The sequence below is a fragment of the Malania oleifera genome, chromosome 9 (assembly GCF_029873635.1).
Source record: "Malania oleifera isolate guangnan ecotype guangnan chromosome 9, ASM2987363v1, whole genome shotgun sequence".
In the NCBI taxonomy this organism is placed as follows: Eukaryota; Viridiplantae; Streptophyta; class Magnoliopsida; order Santalales; family Ximeniaceae; genus Malania; species Malania oleifera.
This window is the reverse complement of record NC_080425.1, coordinates 67,577,169-67,599,330: the sequence shown is the minus strand read 5'-3', so window position 1 is coordinate 67,599,330 and position 22,162 is coordinate 67,577,169. Positions and strand designations below refer to the sequence as shown.

Here is a 22,162-nt window from a genome sequence, read left to right as displayed (position 1 = left end):
TCAATATAACAATATTATTTCCAACATCACAATTAACGTCCCTAAAGTTCTGATTACAACACAATTAAATTAATAACAATTTTAAATAAAACCTTCTATCTCACCCACGCTTCCTTTGCGCTACTCTGATTACTTGCTCCTTATGACATTTGAAAAGTATTAGATAATCAAGGGGTGAGACACCTCTCAGTAAAACAGAATAAATTATTATTAGTGTGTGACAACATGAGTTTTCCTGTAGTAAAAACACATCCATTAACTAACCTTTCTTTCACTGTGAAATCATATAAAACTGTACTCATACCTTTATATATATTTCAAAATACTTACTTTCTTTTGAAAACATACTCTGGCATACAAATTTCTCTGTATACGTAAATACATATATATGTATAGAAGAACTTCCCTGGATGGATAAACATGCAACGTCATGAATTAACCCTGCATGACCGGGTTTTGCGGTCCGAAGACTAGACTTAGTAATGACTGGCCTACCACCAGGTTAAGTCAAACTATATTTGTATCTGTAACTGTAAGTACAATTTGCCTACCCAACCGGTCCGGACTCTAGGGGGTAACTCTAGTCTTCACTGGCTAAACCGATTGTATACCACCAACACTCTCATAACAGTGTGGCTACATTGGTATCTATGAAGTTACGGTACCGTGCTTAACTCTAGTCCATCAGGGTTCTTAAACCATATAATGCGATTTATAAAATAATACAATAGCAAGATTTCATTTTTACAATTCGATATAAAATTGTCATACTATAATTCTTTATGTAAAACACTGTTATTCTATAATTCTGTATAAAATATTGTCATACTATAGTTCTATATAGAACACTATCATTATGTAATTCTGTATAAAATACTGTCATACTGTAGTTCTATATAGAACACTGTCATTTTGTAACTCTATATAAAATACTATCATACTGTAGTTCTATATAGAGCACTGTCATTTTGTAACTCTATATAAAATATTGTCATATCATTATTCTGTATTAATCTCGTGCCACACAATTTGAGTAATAAATCATAATATAAAATTCTGCCTGGGATAACTATATTTTTCTACTAAAAATAATGGTATAATCAACTCTAGGGTTTTACTTAAAACATAAACCCAGTTTTTCTCAAAACATACATATATCAATTCAAAGTTTCCATTTCCATAAATTTGTATACTCAGGATAATATACATTTTATTTCTGTAATCACATACTATAATTTAATCGGTTAAATTTCTAAAAATGTCTGACATAATCTATTCTCTTTACCTGTTTACCGAAGATGTGCCTGTAGGGATCCTGAAACGATGCCTACAGTGTTCGAAGCATAAAACCCTGTATTCATATACTTTAGTTTAATCGGTTCAACTTTGGAATAACAACTACTATAACATCCCCAGGTTCACATATTCCAGTTTAACCGGTTAGATTTTGAAATAACAACCAACCTGATATCCATATATTCTTATTTTTCAATTTAATCGGTTAATATTTAAAAACAACTAACATAATTTATTCTCCTTACCTTAGCTATCGAGTAGTGCCTACGACATTCCAACGACAAATCCACTCCAATTAAAGTGTTTAGGAGCAGAGCTGGGACCCGAATATGGTGTTTGTTTTTCAATTTGGCTTAGAGACGGAGAGAAATTGAAGAGAGAGAGATGAGAGAGACGGTGGGTGTAGGAACCCGAACTCGGAAAATAAAATAAAATAATAAATATCTTGGAGTAGATATTTTTAGATATTTTTTTTAGATATTTATATATAAATATCTTGGAGGCGATATCTTAGTTACTTAAGAGTTAAGTTATGTATTTTTTATATATAACTCTCTCTCTCTCTCTCTCTCTCTCTTCGGTCTTTCACCGATTGTTGCCCGGTTCAACGATGAGAAGTTAGCACGAGGATCAAGGAGTGAATATCTACAAGTCTAGCGGAGCGGATTCTTGAACTTGAGAAAAAGCTAGGGTTTGGTTTTCAAGCATCTCGGGTTGTTTTTTAGGAAATAGGTAATGGGATTTGTTTACATCAATTATTTTAGAAAACTAAACCAATAGAACTGTAGCTTATGTTTATATGTACGTTATGACTGTTAATTTGGAAAATTCTACCAGGTAAAATGGTCGTTTTTACGATTTTGGTAAAAACTAGGGTTTTGGTGTATGATTTCCAAACTTCACAAAACTCCTTTATTTGCATTTAAACTTAAAGTAGGATATGCTTGAAACCTTTGTTTGTAGTTTAAATGATATTTTACGAACCATTTTACTATGTATTGTATACTTAACAAAATGAGTGTGGCATATTATATGAAATAGGAATGTATTGAAATGAAAAGCATGTTTATGAAATATAGGAACTGGAGTTCCAAATGATTATCAGGAAATACAGAAAAGAGATGTCGGTTAGATACTGAGCGCTATGTATGCAAGGGTTAAACAAAGAATGTGTGTGCTAGTTTATACCAAAGAGTGAATGTATGAAAGAATGTATGGAATTGCTTAGATGATTTATGGAATGAAACATGTTAATATGCTTTTATTATAAATTGTATATATGATGTTGGAACCGCCTTAGAGAGTTTGTTACTAATAAAGCTTTAGATAAGCTTATTATCAGAGAGCCTTAAAAAACTCATTATTATTAGTAAGCACGGTACCGTTGCTAGAATATGAGGTACAGTACAACCACACGACATTTTTTGTGGTGTGGGTATCAGGATAGTCGATTGGTACGAAGGGCTACTGGTCAACTTAAGGGCCAGAGTGGTGATGACCAAATCAAACTGGAGAGAACATGATGCCTGACAATGCCTGCACGAATAAGGCTAGATCAGAACTTTATTATCACACAACCCTTGCCATAGGGCAGTAGAAGGCTTAGTTATGATGTTTCAAAGCTGGGATGAGTTCAATATACATATACATGATCTAAAAAATAAACTGGGCAAAGTCACAGGTTTGAGTGCCGAGCGGAGGGATTGTACAGTGTATGGGCATGTACCCTACCCTAACATAGGGAACTCTCGCTAATGATGTTGAATTATCTATTGTAGGAATTATATATATAGCTCCTATATTACATGATTGAGAATGATTTAAATGTTTAACTGCTTTCTACTAGAATAAACTCATGCTGTCACACACTAATGTAATATTACCCACCTTACTAAGAAGTGTCTCACCCCAATATACAACCTTTGTTTCAGGTCCTATAGGAAACCGGTCCTAGATTTCTAGACGGACTTTGGAGCGTAGTGTTGTTTTAGTTTATGTAAGTTTTGTATATGTATTGGATTTTTGGCCAGGATGTCTTTTGGGAATTGTAATAGCAAATTATGTTTTAGTACGTATGAATGTATGTAAGAAACAGTTAGATACTCTGGTAGTCTATCAGAAGATGTATGAACTTTTATGTTTTCTGCTGTGTATGAGAATACAGAACAGTATAATACACTCGTATGTCCCTTATTAGGGCGGGTAGTTTGTATTTATTATCAGAGATATGCATATTATGTATGTTAATAGCACTCCAGGGCCACCTAGAGGATCGGGGTGTTATAGTGGGAATGGGGGGTCTCTGCTTCGTTGATTTAAGCTTCAAGAGAGTTTACATATATATTAGATTATAATATTATTATATAATATTATTTAATTATTTAATTATTTAATTTTAATTAATTAATTAATTAATTTATTTATTTATTTAGGATCACTTCCATGCATACTATTTTCTGGGACGTTACAATGTAACTATATATTATATGATATTTTAATTATTTAAATAAAAAAATTGTTTTCCAACAACAATTTAGAACTTGGGTTAATTAATATTATGTTTTTTTTTTTAGAAATAAAACATGGATTATAGATTTGTTCATACTCAATTCATCAGTGGATGTTTTTAAGCATATGTAGTTGCTAATTTAAAGTCTATAAATTTAAAACTTCTTGTTGGCCTAACAAGACTTAGAATTTTTATTTTGATGATAACAAATCAAGAAAAGTTTGATATGGTTTTCAAGTTAAACTGTTTCAGGAAGCAGACAAAGCTCAAGTATTTCAAAAGCCTAACTAAAAGGTCAATAAAGCACATGATGGACATACTTTATAAAAGCTTGAAGAATGAAAATGATTGAAAGCTCAAAGATGATATACGATCATGGAAAAGCAAGGATTTACATGAAGATCAAAAGATTAGAGTTTTAAGGATATCTCTATGTAAGTACTTCATGTAAACTTCAATATAAATTGAATTAAAGCTCTTACAAATAAAAAGAAACTAAGAAACATATTTTTTGAAAGACCTTAAAATATGTTTTTTAAATCAAAATAATAAGAGGTCTCAAAGGAAGAAAGTTTTTAAAGTAAAAAAAAAAGGAGTTTCTGAGAGTCAGACGACTGCCCAATATAGGCAATAGAGTACCAAAAATTAAAGAATTTAAACTTGGGAGGCAGTAGGGTCCCATACGACTGCCTGTGTCTTAGCAGGCAACAGCCAGCCTTCTGGATATATAGTTTTGACTATGGAAGGCGATTTCCAGGTTGTGGCAGGCGACTGCCACTCGAACAAACTTTTAAAAAACTCAACGGGAAGATTTTTTAAATGGATTTCTTGAGCTCTACTCTTTTTGAAAACTTGATGTTTACTCCAAGTAAACTTGGGGGGCTAGGAATTATGTTTTAAACATCTATAAATAGCCTCAAACTATAATGATTTTATTCACTAAGAAATTTTCCAGAAATCAAAGTTCTCTCAAAGCTCTCAATCTCTCTTGTGCTCATCCTACAATCACTACTGAATTATCGTTGATCCCAATTCCGAATTTGAGCCTTCAAAGTTTGAATCTTTCAATACACGAAAGATGTATTCGGTGATCTAAATTCAATTAAGCTTCAATTTCTTTATATTGATTTACATTGAAGTATGTGCTGAATATTGTACTAACAAGCTTTGTTGTGAGAGTGTTTCTTGTACACAAAATTCTCTCTACTTGTTTCTTGTTTATAGACAATTCAAGGCCATTGGATCGGTTTGCTTCAGCATGCAATTGTTGTGAGATGAGGCAACCAGAAGATATGGAGCATGTGTTAAATAAGGGAGACCTTGCTACTGAGGTTTGGAGGAAGGTTTCGGTGGAGGTAGGTGTTCCTTTCCTTAGGCAACAAATTTAGAAAGAAAGAGTCCAAATGTGGTTTAATAGGGATTCTAGATTTTCTCAATTGGGATCATTGATGGGTTTGATTCCTTGTTTAGTAGTTTGGAGGCTATGGAGAAGCAAATGTGTGGCTAGAATGGAGGGAAAATTGGAGAGTAGTACAGATGTGTGGCTGTCCATTAAGTATTGGGTCGGGGTTTTGAGCAGGATCATGGCAGGAATGACTCAGTTAAATGATGCTGATATTTAGATATTGCAGAATTTGGAAGTGCAAATTGTGAATAAAAGAATTAAAACTATGCAATGTGTGAGATGGCTAAAACCGAGGCAAGGGAGGTTGAAACTAAATTTGGACAGGAGCAGCTTAGGGAACCTAGGGACGGCAAGTGGTGGTGGCATCCTTAGAGACCATGCAGGTTCTTTTGTTTTTGGTTTTTCAAAATATTTTGGTTCTTGTTCAAATAATGAAGCTGAATTGAGAGTTGTGTTGGAAGGAATAAAGATTTGCAAACATTTGGGCCATACTAGTATTGATCTTGAATGTGATTCGAATATTGTAGTAAATTGGATAAGATCTAGTAGGTGCTCCTTGTGGTATTTGTGGGATATTTAGGAGCAGCTTATTGGTTTATTGGAGGGAGTAGATTTTTTGATAAAGTATTGGTATAGAGAAGGGAACAAAGTGGCAGATGCCTTGACTCGACAAGGTGTTATGAAGAGGAATAATTTGTTTACAAATAGTAGTCAACTCCCTAGAGTTATCAATGGGTTGTATAAACTGGAGAAGATGGGTATGGCTTATATGAGATATGTTTAGCTGATTTCTTGTTGGTTTTGGTTTATCCTTTATGTTGTTTATCTTTTGTTTGTTTTGTTGCGTGAGATTTGTTTTATAGGTCCTTGGTTTGTTTTGTTTTGCTTAAACTTGTAACCCTATTTTTGGTTGGATGTTGGTGATGTTTTTTGGGAGGCCTGTAATGTTTTGTCTATTGTTTCTCCCATTGATTGTCTTGTAACCACGGTATTCCTCCGCCAAAAGTGAGGGTTTATCAATAAATAAATGGAGGTGTTGCCATTCTTTAAAAAATAAAATAAAAAATAAAAAGGTTGTTGGATCGGTGTTGTTCTGCCCGGCAAAGGAACTAACCTAGTGAATCCTTTGGTGTTTTGCCAAAGGCGAGGACGTAGGCTGGGTATAAGATGAACCTCCTAAAACCTTGTGTTCCTCTCTCTCTTCCCTACTCTTTACTTGTCAGCATACTTTATAAAATGCGTGGATGCTTTATAATTTCTGAATTCTTGAGTGTTTGGTTGTTAAATAGACTGGAAGATAATTTGTTTTGGTTTGATCAGCATTGATTATAGAAACCGAAAGGGACTACGTTGGTTGATCATCTTAAACTTATTAAACTGAAAGTTTATTTAAAATCTAAACATTGGGAAGAAGTGTGATTGTGAATTTCAACACAGGGCTTATACAAATCCAACAAGCATTGCATATTACTACAGGGCTATTGTTACAAGAATCAAGTGCTTGGTTATTTCGTTTTGATTGTGGTTGATTTGGATTGATTGTTTTACACATATTTTGTGATTGTGTTTGAGTTGTGTTTATTTTTATAATTCAGAAGTCTTTAAAAAAGAACATAAATTTTTTAAAAAACCAATTCACCCCCCCTCTTGGGAATTATATCCTATTTTCGCTTCTTATTAATCCTCAAATTTTAATGTTTGAATTTTAAAATTTACATGTTGATTATAATGGAAGAAAAAATATTAACTTGTAATTATTCTAAAATTTTAAATTGGATCCAATAGTTCAGCTTGGTGAATCATTAGACATCGGCCTAAAAATCTTTAGTCAAATTTCAATAAACTATTTGAAATGATTCAAAAAAAGCCAAATTTTTTTATTTTTTTTAAATAAGTGAAGTATTAGTGATGGTTCTCAAACTCGTCACTAATAATGGGCCAATAGTGACGAATTTACAAATTCGTCACTAACACTTTGAACTAAATTTTTATTTTTATTTTTTAAATAATAGCAGTGACGCTTATTTAATCGTCACTAATTTTTATCTTTTAGTGACGAATTAAATCCGTCACTAATACCCCAGAATTCGTCGCTAATATTTTTTCGACATAATTTCTGTGCAAAAAATATTTTCGCGCAATATTTTTTGACTTTTAGTGACAAAACTATTAGTGATAGATTCAATTTCATCACTAATATTGTTGTATTAGTAACGGTTACTAAAACCGTCACTAATATCTGCTTTTAGTGACGAAATTAAATTTGTCACTAAAAACTAGTTTTTTTGTAGTGTATCGGAGAGCCTTAAAAAGCTCATTATTATTAGTAAGCACAGTACTATTGCTAGAATATGACGTACAGTGCAACCACACGATAGTTTTTTTAATGTGGGTATCGAGAAAGTTGATTAGTATGAAGGGCCATTGGTCTAATTACGGGCCAGGTGGTGATGGTCAAATTGGATTGGAGAGAACATGATGCCTGACAATGTCTGCATGAACAGGGCTAGATTAGAGCTTATTATCACACAACCCTTGCCAATTATCACACAACCCTTGCCATGGGAGCAGTAGAAGGCTTAGTTATGATGTTTCAAAGTTGGGATGAGTTCAATATACATATACATCATTTAAAAACTAAACTAGACAAAGTCACAGGTTTGAGTACTAAGCGAAGGGATTGTACAGTGTATGGGCCTGTACCTAACCCTAACATCGAGAACTCGCGCTTGTAATGATGCAAAATTATCTATTGCAGGAATTATATATATAGCTCCTATATTACATGATTAAGAATAATTTAAATGTTTAACTGCTTTCTATTGGAATAAACCCATGCTGTCACACACTGATGTAATATTATCCATGTTAGAATTGGTGTATTCCCAAGAGGGGGGGGGTGAATTGGAATTTTAAAAATTTATTTCCTAGGTTAAATGAAATACCCGTATAATACAACCTAGGGTCTTTCTATTCAATTCCAATACGCCAATAATATAATGTGCGGATATTTAAATCAAGTGCATCATTCACACCATAACATATGTGCGGTAAATATAAAATGCAGAAATATAAACACGACACACGATATGTTATCGGGGTTCGGCCAATTGGGCCTACGTCCTCGCCTCTAACTCGCAAGCTCAAAGATTCCACTAAAGGCTCACTTAATAGGGTGGAGCGGCACCGATTACAACCGAATCAATTAGCACAGGGTTGACCTCAACTTTTACTATTAGGTCAATTAGCGGGGCTAACCTCAACCTACACCTTAATAGGATGGTGGACCTACCTTTCCTAACCGGGTTTAAGCCAATCTGGGACTATTTCAAAGGGTTAGTCTCCCTCTTCAGGCCCATTCCTGGAAATACAATAGTATTTTTCTCAATCAAGTTGGTGTAGTGATTGTGTTTTTATGTAAAACAAATATGTACCGAATGCACGCAAGTAATAATCGATTCAAGCCAAACATGTAAGAACTATAAGCTCAATGGTGTAATATATCAACTCTAAAATATATTTGCAATCGATGTAATCGGTGCATGAGAGTGCAATCAATAAAATCTTTGTATCACAAGATGTATTCAATCAACGTGCTCAAACAAAGATATTAGCCAAACAATATATATATATATATATATATATATATATATATATATATTCTCAATTGTATAATACTCAAGTAATGTAAATGTTTGGTTTGAAAAAAGAGTTTAATATCTGTATTCAACAAAAGATATAAGTCGATGAATATTGCAATAAAGATTTTTATCACATAAACAAATATCTTTTCAAGGGTATGTCAAGATAAATAACACAAGATATTTGAAAATTTTTTGAAAAGATTTTACAATCCAAAAATAAATACAAACTTCACAAGATATTGCAATGAATATGCAATACTCAGAAGTTTAATGGAAGTCTTCTTAGGAGAGACTTATTAACTAAGTCCCCTAAGAATACTTAGGTTTGGCTCTCAAGAAAATGAATCAATCAATCACAAATCAAAGGAGAGCAAACCTTCTCAACACTCAAATCAACTTACAAATGATTGTCGGCTATATGGGAAGGTAAGATTGAGTGTAAGGAGTTCAGAAATGAGTAGTATGGATTTTGGATTTTGAGAGAAAATTTGCTAATCTGGTTTTATAATCTACTTGTTAATTATTCCAAATGAAGGGGAATATATAGACTTCCCATGAATTATAACCGTTAAGGACATGGTTGGAATAATTAGAAAATTTTTAATATTATTTAATTAATTTAACCCTGCTTAAACGAATTAATCGCGGTAAAAAAATAAGTCCAACCTGAGAGCACCAGTCGACTAGGACAAGTTCGATCGACCCAAGTTCTTGGGGTTCGATCGACCGGGCTAAAAATGAACTAGGATCTTGGTCGACCAGACATGTATGTCCGAGGGTGATTTTTCAATATTTGGGAGGTTCGGTCGACCAGGGTTAATTTGAACTAAACTGGTTGGTCGACCAGATCGTTGGGTTCCCACATGTGGGAACTCGGTCGACCAGGAAGTCAATTAAGTTGACTTCAGGGAGGTTTAGTCGACCTGGCTGTGGTCAACCTGTTGACCCAGACAAGGTTTAGTCGACCGGGGGCAAATTGAACATGAATTGCCGATCGACCGAAGGTGCACATTTAAGGCAATTCAGTCCTGTTTCAACCAATAAACACCCTATTCAAATGACTAACACATACATGTGCAACAGTGAGTGTCCTAGGGTCATTTCTAGGCCTTTTTGAGTGCACCAAAAAAATCTGGTGTCGGTCGACCGAAGGGTGTTTCGTAAGGTCTTTCTATGGTCATTTTGATTTTCAGGAGATGTGTAGGGACCTAGAGTCATTCTAAGGTCTTTGAGCTTGTAGTTCCTACATGCATGAAATGCAGATTATTACAGACCTTTTCTTAATTAAATATTACATACCCGAATAGAAATTACAATAACTAAAATATAACTAGGGTCTTCAGGGTCTTCATTTTCCTCCGAGTCCTCGAGTGCCATCATATGATACCTCCAAGATAACCTGCACATCAACTCAGAAGACATTAAATATCTGAGTATTTGTCATAATCAAAATAGGGTATGACCTATAGGGTCAACAATCCACCTTACTAAGAAGTGTCTCACCCCAATATACAACCTTTATTTCAGGTCCTAGAGGAAATCGGTCCTAGATTTCTAAAGCGAGTTTGGAGCATAGTGTTGTTTTAGTTTATGTAAGTTTTGTATATGTACTGGATTTTTGGCCAGGATGTCTTTTGGGGATTGTAATAGCAAATTATGTTTTAGTACGTATGAATGTATGTGAGAAATAGTTAGATACTCTTCTATCTGAAGATGTATAAACTTTTATATTTTCTACTGTGCATGAGAATACAGAACAGTATGATACACCCGTATGTCCCTTATTAGAGCGAGTAGTTTGTATTTATTATCAGAGATATGCATGTTATGTATGTTAGTAGCACTTTGGGGCCACCTAGAAGGCCAGGGTGTTATAGTGGGAATGGGGGGGTCTCTACTTCATTGATTTCTCCTGAAGCTTCTATATATATATATATATATATATATATATATATATATATATATTAGATTTTAATATTATTATATTATTTAATTAATTAATTTTAAATTTTAATTAATTAATTAATTAATTTTTTTAGGATCACTTCCATGCATACTATTTTTTGGGACGTTACAATGTAATTATATATTATATGATATTTTAGTACTTTAAATGAAAAAAATGTTTTCCAACAACAATTTAGAACTTGGGTTAATTAATATTATGTTTTTTTTTTTAGAAATAAAACATGGATTATAGATTTTGTTCATACTCAATTCATTAGTGGATGTTTTTAAGCATAAGTAGTTGCTAATTTAAAGTCTATAAATTTAAAACTTCTTATTGATCCTCGAATTTTAATGTTTGAATTTTAAAATTTACATGTTGATTATAATGGGAGAAAAAAAATATTAACTTATAATGATTCTAAAATTTTAACTTGGATCCAATAGTTTAGCTTGGTGAATCATTGGACATCAGCCTAAAAATCTTTAGTCAAATTTCAATTAATTGTTTGAAATGATTCAAAAAGAACTAAAAGTTTGACTTGATTAATTGTTTAAGGGATACAGTTCAGTTAATCGAAATGGTCAAGCATATAATGGGATCAACCACAAGATTCAACCACATGGAGAACCCCCCTTGAATATTCGATTGATTTAATTGGCATGGATCTTGAGACACTTGACCAGGTAACTTGAAATAGTTTTCATTCCCAAGATTCTCAATTGAATTAGGGTGATAATAATAAAATTCAACCATGATCTCACTAGGACAATCATATTAAAGGTGTTGGGTTATCCCACATCGGTTGTGGAAGGCTGGTGATTAGTTATTAAATGTGAGGGAAAGTCTCATCTCTTGAGCTATGTTTTGGAGTTAAGAAGACCTTAGACCACCTAACACTGGTATTAAAGCTTTGGTTCAACATTCTCCCTTGTATGTCATGTTGGGAGAGACCCCGATGCCTTTTCGGAAGAGATCTAGATGTGTGAGGGGGAGATTTTTAAGTTATCTTACATTGGTTGTGGAAGGGGCTGGTGGTCAGCTATTAAGTGTGAGAGAAAATCTCACCCTTTGAGTTAACTTTTGGGGTTGTGAAGGCCCTAGACCACCCAACACTTGTATCAGATCCTTGGTTAAACATTCTCCCTCGTATGTCGTGCTGTGGGAGACCCTGATGGTTGCCTTGCTGGGGGAGACCCCGATGCCTTGTCGGGAGAGATCTCGATGTGTGAGGGGGAGATTGTTGGGTTATTGCACAAATGGAGGACCTAGATTTCAATGCTATACATTTATAACATGAGAATGATAAAGAGATATAGGAACATCAATGAGGCATAGTATTACGACTTATTGATGAATAAAAAGCCGCATATGAGTCATAATATGTACGCTCAAGCATACTGCATTACTTGCTTCTCCGATGCATTATTATCAAGCCTCAATAGGTGGCTGTCCATCCATGCCATCAATAGGGAGGAGCCAAATTGTCCGTTTCGATTAGTGGGGGAGTTGCTTCCAAGGAGTCTAAAACGAAGGTTGGGCTAGTCCTGCTATGTCATGCTCGTAACAACGTCACCATCTACTGATAATCCTATAATGATGGCAACATCTACTCTCACCTCTCTGCAAGGACAGTGAAACGTGTGGGTCTTAGGCTTCCAGCACTCTAGAAATGTACTAATCAAATGGTGGTCAAGTCGAATGTATCGAATATGATATAATGGATAGGAACCCGATAGTTGAAACCATAAAATGATCTTAGGATCAACATGCTACTGCGTCTCTAATGTGTGTGCATAGTGGCGCCCTTTAAAGGCATCATAATGATCCTCCTCTCATGCCATGTGGGAGATATGAAGAACCCCCAACGTAAGGAGGGAAGGATCGGTCGGACCGGGATCCATGCTATGGAAACATATGGAAAATTAAATGTATGATTAGTGAGGACGTTTGTTAAGTATTAGAAAATTTATATTAAAAATATCATAATCATAAACATACCTCAATATAAATGAAATAAATGTACAAAATAAAATGAAAAACTAGAAATTAGTGAAAACGTTCAATGATAAGCAATAGCCTTGGGAGCACCACCAGTGCAGAACCAACTTTTGAGAAGTCGGTTTTGACTTTTAGTTTTTTTTTTTTCTACCTCGAGAAGAGAGTGGGGAGCAGGGGGAGCAGCATAGGGCTAGAACCGACTTTTAGAAACTCGGTTCAGCCACATTCTGTATTTTTTTTTTCTCATACTCAAATGGATTCTTGAAAAGTCGATTGAGTTCAATTCAGCAAATACAACCCCATCGACCCTACATTTGAATTTTTTTTTTTTTTTCTTTTAAAAGAAGCAAGGGAAATTATGATGATATGAATCCAAAGCAGAGGACCAAGGAAGAACAAATCACTTTTGGGATGAGTAGGTGTCGGGAAGCGTGGCGTATGCTCGGGGCAGATTAAAACCAGGGGAACGGCACATCGGAGACAGCCAGCCGCCCCTGTTTCTATCATCTTTGACTTCCTTTTCATTTTCTGCCCCCCAACATTTTGTCTTATTATATATACACGCGCATATTTCATGAACAGGGTTCAACTTTTCCAGAATGCAATTTAATAATATAAAATTTCAACCGCTCTGTTCGCCTATAATTAAATGCTAATTGTAAACGTTTGTGCTAAAAAAAAAAAAAAAAAAGAGGATTGGAATTGATGTGGGAGCAGAGCAGGGGCCTTAGCCCTTAGTCCCATGACGTACCAAAGTGGAAAACAGGAGAAAATTTCATTGTCGGAACGCCACCCCGCGGCGGCTGACTCCATTCTCAAGCCAACTTTTGGACCTTTATTAGCGACACCAACTCTGAAGGTTAGAAAAGTTCCTCACTCCTTTTTACCAAATTTTTGGACCTTTATGAGCGGCACCAACTCTGAAGGCTAGAAAAGAACTCCACTCCTTTTTACCGATAAATTAGGATTTCATCTCGCTTGAGTCAAGCGGCAGCCGTCCAACACAGACAGAGTCCATCACACCTTCAGTAACAGGAGCTGCATCCATTGGTGACACTCGAATTTGGGACTTGCCGAGAGAGAGCACACCAGGTCTACCACTTGAGCAAGCCCTGGGGGGCTCTTTTTTGGTTCTAAGCCTAGAGTTGCCCCCTATTTGATATAACGTAAAGTTTCCAAGTGGGTCTATTAGGTTCATAAAAGCATTTATATTTATGCTTTTTCTAAAATAATAATAATGCTAAGAGGTTGGCTTTTTTTATAAATATATTTTATTTAGTATATATATATATATATATATATATACTATTGGCTTTTTTTTTTTTTACACTTAATAGCTAATTTTAAAGCATTAAATGACAAATTTTATCCCTTTATATTCGCTTACAAGTTATAAAAAAATAAATTAACCTTTAATTGTGTAAAATAATAATAATAATAAAGTTTTGTGTGGCATCTTTTTTATAAAGTCAATAGGAATGCTTTTCAAAAATTATTTTCTTGATTTATGCTGTTTTAATTTGTACTATATATAAAAGAAATTTTATTATTTAACTAAATGTATCCTCTATTAAATTATAAAACATGTGAAAGTAATTTTTGTCTAAATAAATATGAAATATTTTGAAGAGATTACATTTTTCTAGAAAAATGGTATTACGATGTCTATTAAAAATAGTTCCATACAACAAAGGAGCACTTCTTATTGTTGCAATATATATAAATGAATTTTTTGAATACCAATTTTGACTTGCATTTTTTACCCAAAAATTGAGACATATATCAATATAACGAGGTTATGTTTGGTTCGCAAAATACACGTTCTTAAAAATATGAGTAAATACGATGAAAATTGTATACAAATATAATAAATTAGAAAAGAAAATGACTTATATAATAATTTATGTTAAAATTTAGGAACTGGAATTTGAGAATGATTATTACTTACTGTGAGTTTATTAACAATATATATTATTATTATTTGCTCTATAGATAATAACACAAAATCTATCAAAATTTGTTATTATTAACGTTCCAATCTTATAAATAGATATTCCATTGACAAAACGTCGCTTAAATATCCTGAATAGTCCATTTAATTATAAAGCATATATTGACTATAAATAAAGTAAAATAATAAGTCAATATCTATTTTAGACTAAAATCTATTTTAGATCTTATATTCTTATTTAATACAATTATCAATTAAAATTAACACCTAGAATAATTTAAAATTATTTACAAATTGGAGGATGGCAATTAAAAAGCTCTTTCGGCTTGCGGATGAGTGGGGTCTTGAAAAGGATTTTTTGCTAATTATACATTACTAAAAAAAATATAATCATAATTAGAAGTTGTAATATTATTTTTGAGGGTCGGCTTCTAGCAACTAATGACTATATATACAACGTATACTAATAGTTTGATATTTTGTATATGCCTTCACGAAATTCATAAACATTATACTACACGAAATCAATAATTACAAGTCACCAATTGTACCAAAAAAAGATATATAAATTCAAATAAATTATGATTAATAGTAGAGAAATTACGTATTGTGCTCTATACAATATAAATGGAACAAAACGTCTAGAAATTATTATACATAGAGCGGTGATCCACCTCCATGAATTATAGTATTATAATATCAAAAACTTACTAAATATGCAAAAACATCTGTCTTATGTTTGGAGAAATTTTGAATTTAAATTTACAGTAGATTTAAATAAGATACGTAATATAAAAATATATTGAAATTTGTATTAATCTATCCTGATCTAAATCTAAAGTTTGAAATTCATCGTCTCAATGTTTAAGGAACCCTAATTTTGAAAAGTCGACACATTTATGGTTTTATATATATATATATATATATATATATATATATATATATATTTTGAAGAAAAAAGTAAAAAGGAAAATTAAAAAGTGAATCTAAATGATGACAAATTGTCCCATACATGTCCCAAGCTCCATAACTCTCATAAAGGTGGAAAGAAGGAGAATTGGAGTTAGGGGGAGCATGTCCATTGTGCACATTGCTTTCAATCCTAAGGGTTTAAATTCCAATTGAGAGGGGACGAAGAGGTGAGCTGAGGAGAGTGCAGCCAGCCTGTCCATCACATTGGTGGGCCTCTCTTTCACAGGAAAACTTCTTCTACAGTAAATTTTTTTAAAAGGAAAAAGAAAAAAAAGGGGGCAATATGGGATGTTTGGACAAATTGGTAGCGTGGCAAAGAAGAATATTTTTTGCTCATTATTATTATATTCGGTTGAAGAAGGTTCTTGCTTTTCTTATTATCAATCAATATTCTATGTAGGGACGCGTTTATGAACCATGATTACCTACTTAACAACTATACTTCACAATTCTAACCATGAAAAACACTAGAATCACAACTGTATCATTTTTCATAATTATACTTTTTCTTTAAATTTAAATTTAAATTTATGTTCTTTTGAACAAACGTATATAATATAGTACCATGTTCAATTTTGTCTACCTTCACATAAATTTAGATTCACAAGTTAAAACAACAAAACCTAGCTACTGATAATATATTACAATTGCTTGGTTGTTTTAAAAGATATAAATCCAATGCGCAAACCTACCTACCACGGCCACGGCCACTCGCAAATCAATAATAATTGGGGGCAGTGCTGCACTAGCTTCTCATTAACACTAATTAACCAATAAAATGTTGCAATCTGAGAGAGAGAGAGAGAGAGAGAGAGAGAGAGAGAGAGAGAGAGAGAGAGAGAGATTGATTGGAATGGGAAATTGGCAATAGAAAATGAAGTCAACCATTAGAACTAATCCCTTAACATGTTATGTACAAAGAAAAGAAAATGTGCTGTGTAGAACAGAACAATACATTTTTTTCTCTCTCTACCTAAGTCTTCTTCCTCTCCTCTGTGCCAGCAAGAAACATACTGTACCATACGACCCCTCTCCACCCACCATCCCTTCAATTCCTTTTCCCTCTTCTGCCCAGTCCAAATTTTCTTCCATAACCAAACAATTGAAATGGTAAGGAGGACCCCATCTCCCATCTCCTCTATCTATGTCTATCATCTACTCAACCACCCAAACCCAACTATATAACAACCACTATTCACCAACCCTTCTTTTAGCATATATATAAATATATAGAATTTTCACCTTTCTTCTCTATTTTTTTTTTCCCCTTCTTATGTACAGGAAGCCCAGCCCTGAAGCAAGGTATATGCCCCCAAGAGGGGACACAAGTCCTACAAATTGCCTGTGTGTTCCTCTAAGAATATGATCTGATCAACCCCAAGTTGTATAGATTCTTCCTCACTAGGCTACCAAGAGAAAACAGCACGGCCCCACCTACCCCAAGTGCTGGCTCCTCCTCTTCCCCCTTCTCATGGTAGATTCGGGGTAATTCCTTCACTTTTAGGTTACCCATTCCAATTCTCTGTCGCACTGCTTCTATGATCTTTGGATCTGCGGCATTCCCAATGGCATCCGTCACATAAAACATGTTATGCGCGGAGTCCTCCGCAGTAGAGATCTCTGCCCTCGTCACGTTCAGACCATTCTCCCGAAATGTTCGGGTCACGTCGGCTAATAGACCCTGCCGATCAGCCATGCACAGCTCTAGTCTGACACCCTGCAAACATAAATTAAAACTAGTCTGTTTAGATGAAAACACAACCCAAACAATTCAAACCAAATGAACAAAATTGGATGTGATTATAGATCTTGAAAGTGAATTCTATGTCATGGGTAGCAAGTATCTAATCTCGAATAACTCTAAACCCAAGTCAAGTACCTCAGATGCTCTTCTCTCAATGGCTGCTTGCAGGCACTGAATTACTCTCTGCCTCTCCGCTTCCAAGCTGATGGGGGTTCCATCGGTGTGCCTCACATAGAATTCCTATAAAACACAAAGAAGCACAACCCAAGTCAATAAACAAAGCCGAATGTAAACTAGGTTAATATGCTTTTGTACATATGAATAGAGGCTGCATAAAAGACGGACAAGTTCAGTACCAGGTAAGCTTGGTTTCCTGCTGTGTTGATGGTAGCATGAAAAACAACATATTGCATATCAGTCAAATTGGAAACAACATCAAACAAAAGCTTTCTTCGATCCTTGCACTGCACATTCACCACAGAGTAACCTCGCTCAATCCAGTTCTGAACAGTCACCGCTGGAGAATCACTGTTGGTTCGAATAATGGGTTTCCGCTCATAATCCCGATCAGCAAACATCATCTGATGTAGTCTCCTCTCGGTGTGGGTGACTGTCATGGAAACTGAGGTCTTCGCGCTTCGGATGTCATTATCCCCCTTAAGAACACTCCTCAGCCTCCCTTCGATTCTGTCAATCTTCTGGGAGTCCTCAATTGGGGAACCCGAATCGCAATCCTTGACATAAATGAGAGAAGCAATTCGGCCATTGTGAGTCCACACCTTGGCCTCAACCACATTACATTGCAGATCCGCCAGTACTGCAAATACCTCCGACATAAGGCCGAGGCGGTCCGTTCCAGTTAGCTCCAACGCAGTCACCCCATTAAAACCAGTCGATCTCACATAGTGAATGCTACCCAGAGACTGTTCACACACAGGTTCTGATTTTAGTAATTAACCCATAAAATTAAATTCAAGCACAGTATAATAGTTAGAATGACAGCATGCAAGTTCTATTTTTATTTTTATTTTTATTTTTTGAAAATTACATCCTCAACGTTTGCAATAAATCGTAATTAAAGTCCAATTAAATTCAATAATTACCTGCTCAATATAGCTGATAACGCTTTCATCCGTTAGTTTATTTCCGTTTTGATCAGTCACATGGAAAACTGTCGACAGGAATTCATCATTGGAAACTTTAATAGTCATTCAAAAATGGAAAATACCTAACGTGCGCTTCGATATCGGCGCACATTAGCCAGGAAGCCATGAAAATGAAATATTACGCTCTAACAATGGGGAAAAGATCTTACCGTCCATGAACCATCGTCCGTCGGAAGAAATGTAAGCTTTCTTTATGGAGAGATCCAGATCTGTTAGAACCTGCACAGCCTCCAGAAGGATTCCATGTTTTCTGGCACTGTCGACCTGAAAATCAAGCAGAAAAACAGAAATCAGACAAATTCTAGCGGATTATTCTGACCGTTGATCTATGCTTCTACTAGCTTAAATTCGCAGTAGCATACCTTGACAAGAGTGGCAGAGGAGCAAACGGCATTGTCAATGACGACCCTGCAAGAGTCCATGAAACTAGTCAGAGACTCTTTCAAACATACAAGTGTGAACCGAAGAACACGGAATCGTCTTCAATGGGCGAAAAATCGAATGAGATCGGTGGTCTTTGAAAAGTCAAGGAAGGAAGGCGTTAAAAGTTCTAGAAGGAAATTAAGATCGGAGGAAGATTTAGAGAAACAAAAATTAATGCAAATCGAAATTTATTAATTCACCAAAGATTTGAATATACCAAGTGGAATGCAAATTAAAACAAAAATTCGATTACAGGGAGCGTACCGATAAGAGATTTTTTTATTTTTTATTTTTTTTTAAATTAGGGCAAATCTGAGAACCTTTCAGAGAGAAATATTGCGAGGTTAAAAAAAAAAAGGAAACACAGGAGAAGAATATGGAAACAAACTTGCAACCAAATTGTAAGAGAACACAGAAACAGAGCATCTCTGTTTCACAAACAACGAATCCCATATGAAACGCAAAACTATTATAGAAACCCATCAGATTTGTGTTCAGATCTCGAATCATCACACAAAACGGTTCAAGAAAAACCAGTAACAGTGAAAACCAAAAATTGAGAGAAACATCTCCAGAAGTCACTGAGAAGGCAGATTGAACGAAAAATTGAAAAAACCAAAATGAAAATCAATAAAACCTAAACAAAGAACAGGGGAAGGAACTGACCTTGGAGTGTTCATCCGGATAACAAGCTTTTCATATTCGTCCAAACACGCAGGCCACTCCATCCCTACAACCCTCCCTTAGATTTCCTCAACAGTAAACAGAAAACCCAGCGACAACCCCCCTCTTGCCTTTTGCCTTTAAACACCCAGAAAAGTTTCTAGGACCAACGACGGCGATATTAACGAAGAACCAGCGAAGAAAAAGGAAATTGCCCTTCAGAAGTAACGCTCCGCCTTCAATTCCAAGCCAGTTAATGCCTTCAGTTTCGATTTACTGTCTTCAACCTCCTCGCCGCCGACCAAACCGCCATTAACGACTCACACAAAAAAAGAGAAGACGAGTTACTGTTATTCTCTCTCTCTCTCTCTCTCTAACACTGTCCGCGAGAGAAGCGCAAAGCACGCCTTCCTCTAAACCCTACGATCTTATATTTATAGTATTATTTAATTTATATTTATTATAATTATAATTATAATTTATTATTTTTTTTAATAATTTCCAGCCCACGCCAATCCGCAGAGCGGGGAGACCGGGAGGGTTCACATGGCGTGAGTCTTGCCTGCCCGCGTGACTGCCCACGCTGACCCTCTCTTTTATATTTCCACACTCTCGCAGGTCAACCACCGATCCATACACGTGTCGCCCGATCCGCCCCTGGGTGGTTCGTCCGTCCAGCTCGGACGCCACGTCGGCGGCCAGTTGGTCCCTTGCGTGCGTTCCACTCCACAGGGAGAGCGTGCTGTGCGATTCTAGATCAACGTTCGGGGTTCCTCCACGTGGCATTTAAGCTTCTTGATGAAGTCCGGATCTGCCGACCAGTATGATGACGTCCGCACGTGCCCACGGCGCCCGTCACGGCCCTTTTTTTTCTCCTGCTGTCATTGTTTCGGACCTCGGCCGTTTTTCTTTTCTTGTATTCATGGTTTGTATATGATATTTGCTGCTGCTTATAACTAATTTCTTTTTTTTTTGCCGTCCATGCCCCCTGAGTATCTTTCTTTTCGGGGGTAAGTTAGTCATAACTCATACTATTTTCTTTTGGTTAAATTTACTTTTTTGGTTCTATAATTTATTTACCTGTCCTACTCCGTAGGTACACGTGACATGCGTAATATGATTTATTTTTCATATGCAGAATTAGCAATTTTTCGTGTATCTTATTTCTCCTATTTCAAGTCTTGAGCATGAAATTAATTTTGTGCAAATTTGAACAAAGGTAAATATTATTTTATATTTTATTTTATAAAATTTATACAAATCTAATTCGAAAACCCAAAAATTGAGAAATAAAAAGATTAGGAAAATAAATTATTTGGAGAAGAGAGAACGCAAGGGCATTTTTAATTAAAATTGGGAATCTCTTAAATAGTTAGGGTATAATAAGTATTATGAAATTTATGGCAATAGACTACCCAAAAAAAAATAATAATCACATTTTGTACTTTTAGAAGTACTTTAATTATTTAATTTCATATATTATCATAACTTTCATTTTATAGTTTAATTGATTCTTTATGTCAAGGTTGTTTTTTAACCAATTACAACAGATTATAAGTAGTTAGATAAATAATTAATAGCAAATTTTGGTTGAAACTTAAAACTATAAACATCACGATAATTCATGATGTTAAAACCTATTAAAGAAATTCAAATTATGGATTAGTTATAACTCTATGAGTGAATTATTAAATGCTTATAACTCTAATTATAACTCTAATTATGGATTAATTAGATTTGTACAAAATTTATTAAAAGTAAATATTATTTTATATTTCATTTTATAAAAATTATACAAATCCAATTCGATGACCTAAAATTTGAGCTTCCCACTATAATTAAGTTTTTTTTTTTTTTTAAATACGTGGATTGCATTGCTCTATGGCGAGAGAAAGTCTCGTGCTCAATTCCCACCAAAACTAATCTTGATTTATTACGATGGAGCTTTGCAACTCATCACATCTTCCATCAGTTTAGTGTCGCGTCTGAAAAGGAATCCAGGTTAGCATTCTAGGATGTTAAAGAAAAATATATTGCATTTACTTTATTTTAGTCAAAATTTATAAATGATATTCCAAAATTAAAATTAATTGGACATATTATACAATGGTTTTCTAAGTAAAAATTACTTGGACACTAAAGTGAAAATATATTTACAAATATTTTTATAAATTAATTAATTATCAATATTTATGTAAGCAAGGTATGTGATTCTTAGGTTGTGCGATGGGGATACAAATTTTGAGCCTTTATATACGATCAGCATTAATCTCATTATATGACAGATATTTATACAAAAATTATTGTAAAAAAATAGACATAAAACTAAAAAATTTTTGTCTTTATACATATACGCATTAGATGAAATGGCCAATATTTTCACGTAATAAATGACATAATATCTCTTTTTATCATTTAAACCAAATGATTTTTTTTTTAT

The 22,162-nt window shown here is 34.4% G+C and overlaps 1 protein-coding gene across 1 annotated transcript; it reads right to left on the bottom strand.

Annotated features, from left to right (window-relative positions):
- Nucleotides 1-16,587: 16,587 nt before the first annotated feature.
- On the bottom strand, nucleotides 16,588-20,285 carry LOC131164062 (ACT domain-containing protein ACR8-like). Its single transcript, XM_058121004.1, has 7 exons — nucleotides 19,726-20,285; nucleotides 18,999-19,044; nucleotides 18,786-18,900; nucleotides 18,574-18,641; nucleotides 17,827-18,393; nucleotides 17,606-17,710; nucleotides 16,588-17,443 (listed from the first exon to the last, which is right to left on the bottom strand). The coding sequence occupies exons 1-7, from the start codon at nucleotides 19,785-19,787 to the stop codon at nucleotides 17,081-17,083; spliced, it is 1,326 nt and encodes a 441-aa protein (XP_057976987.1). The 5' UTR covers nucleotides 19,788-20,285; the 3' UTR covers nucleotides 16,588-17,080.
- Nucleotides 20,286-22,162: the final 1,877 nt, after the last annotated feature.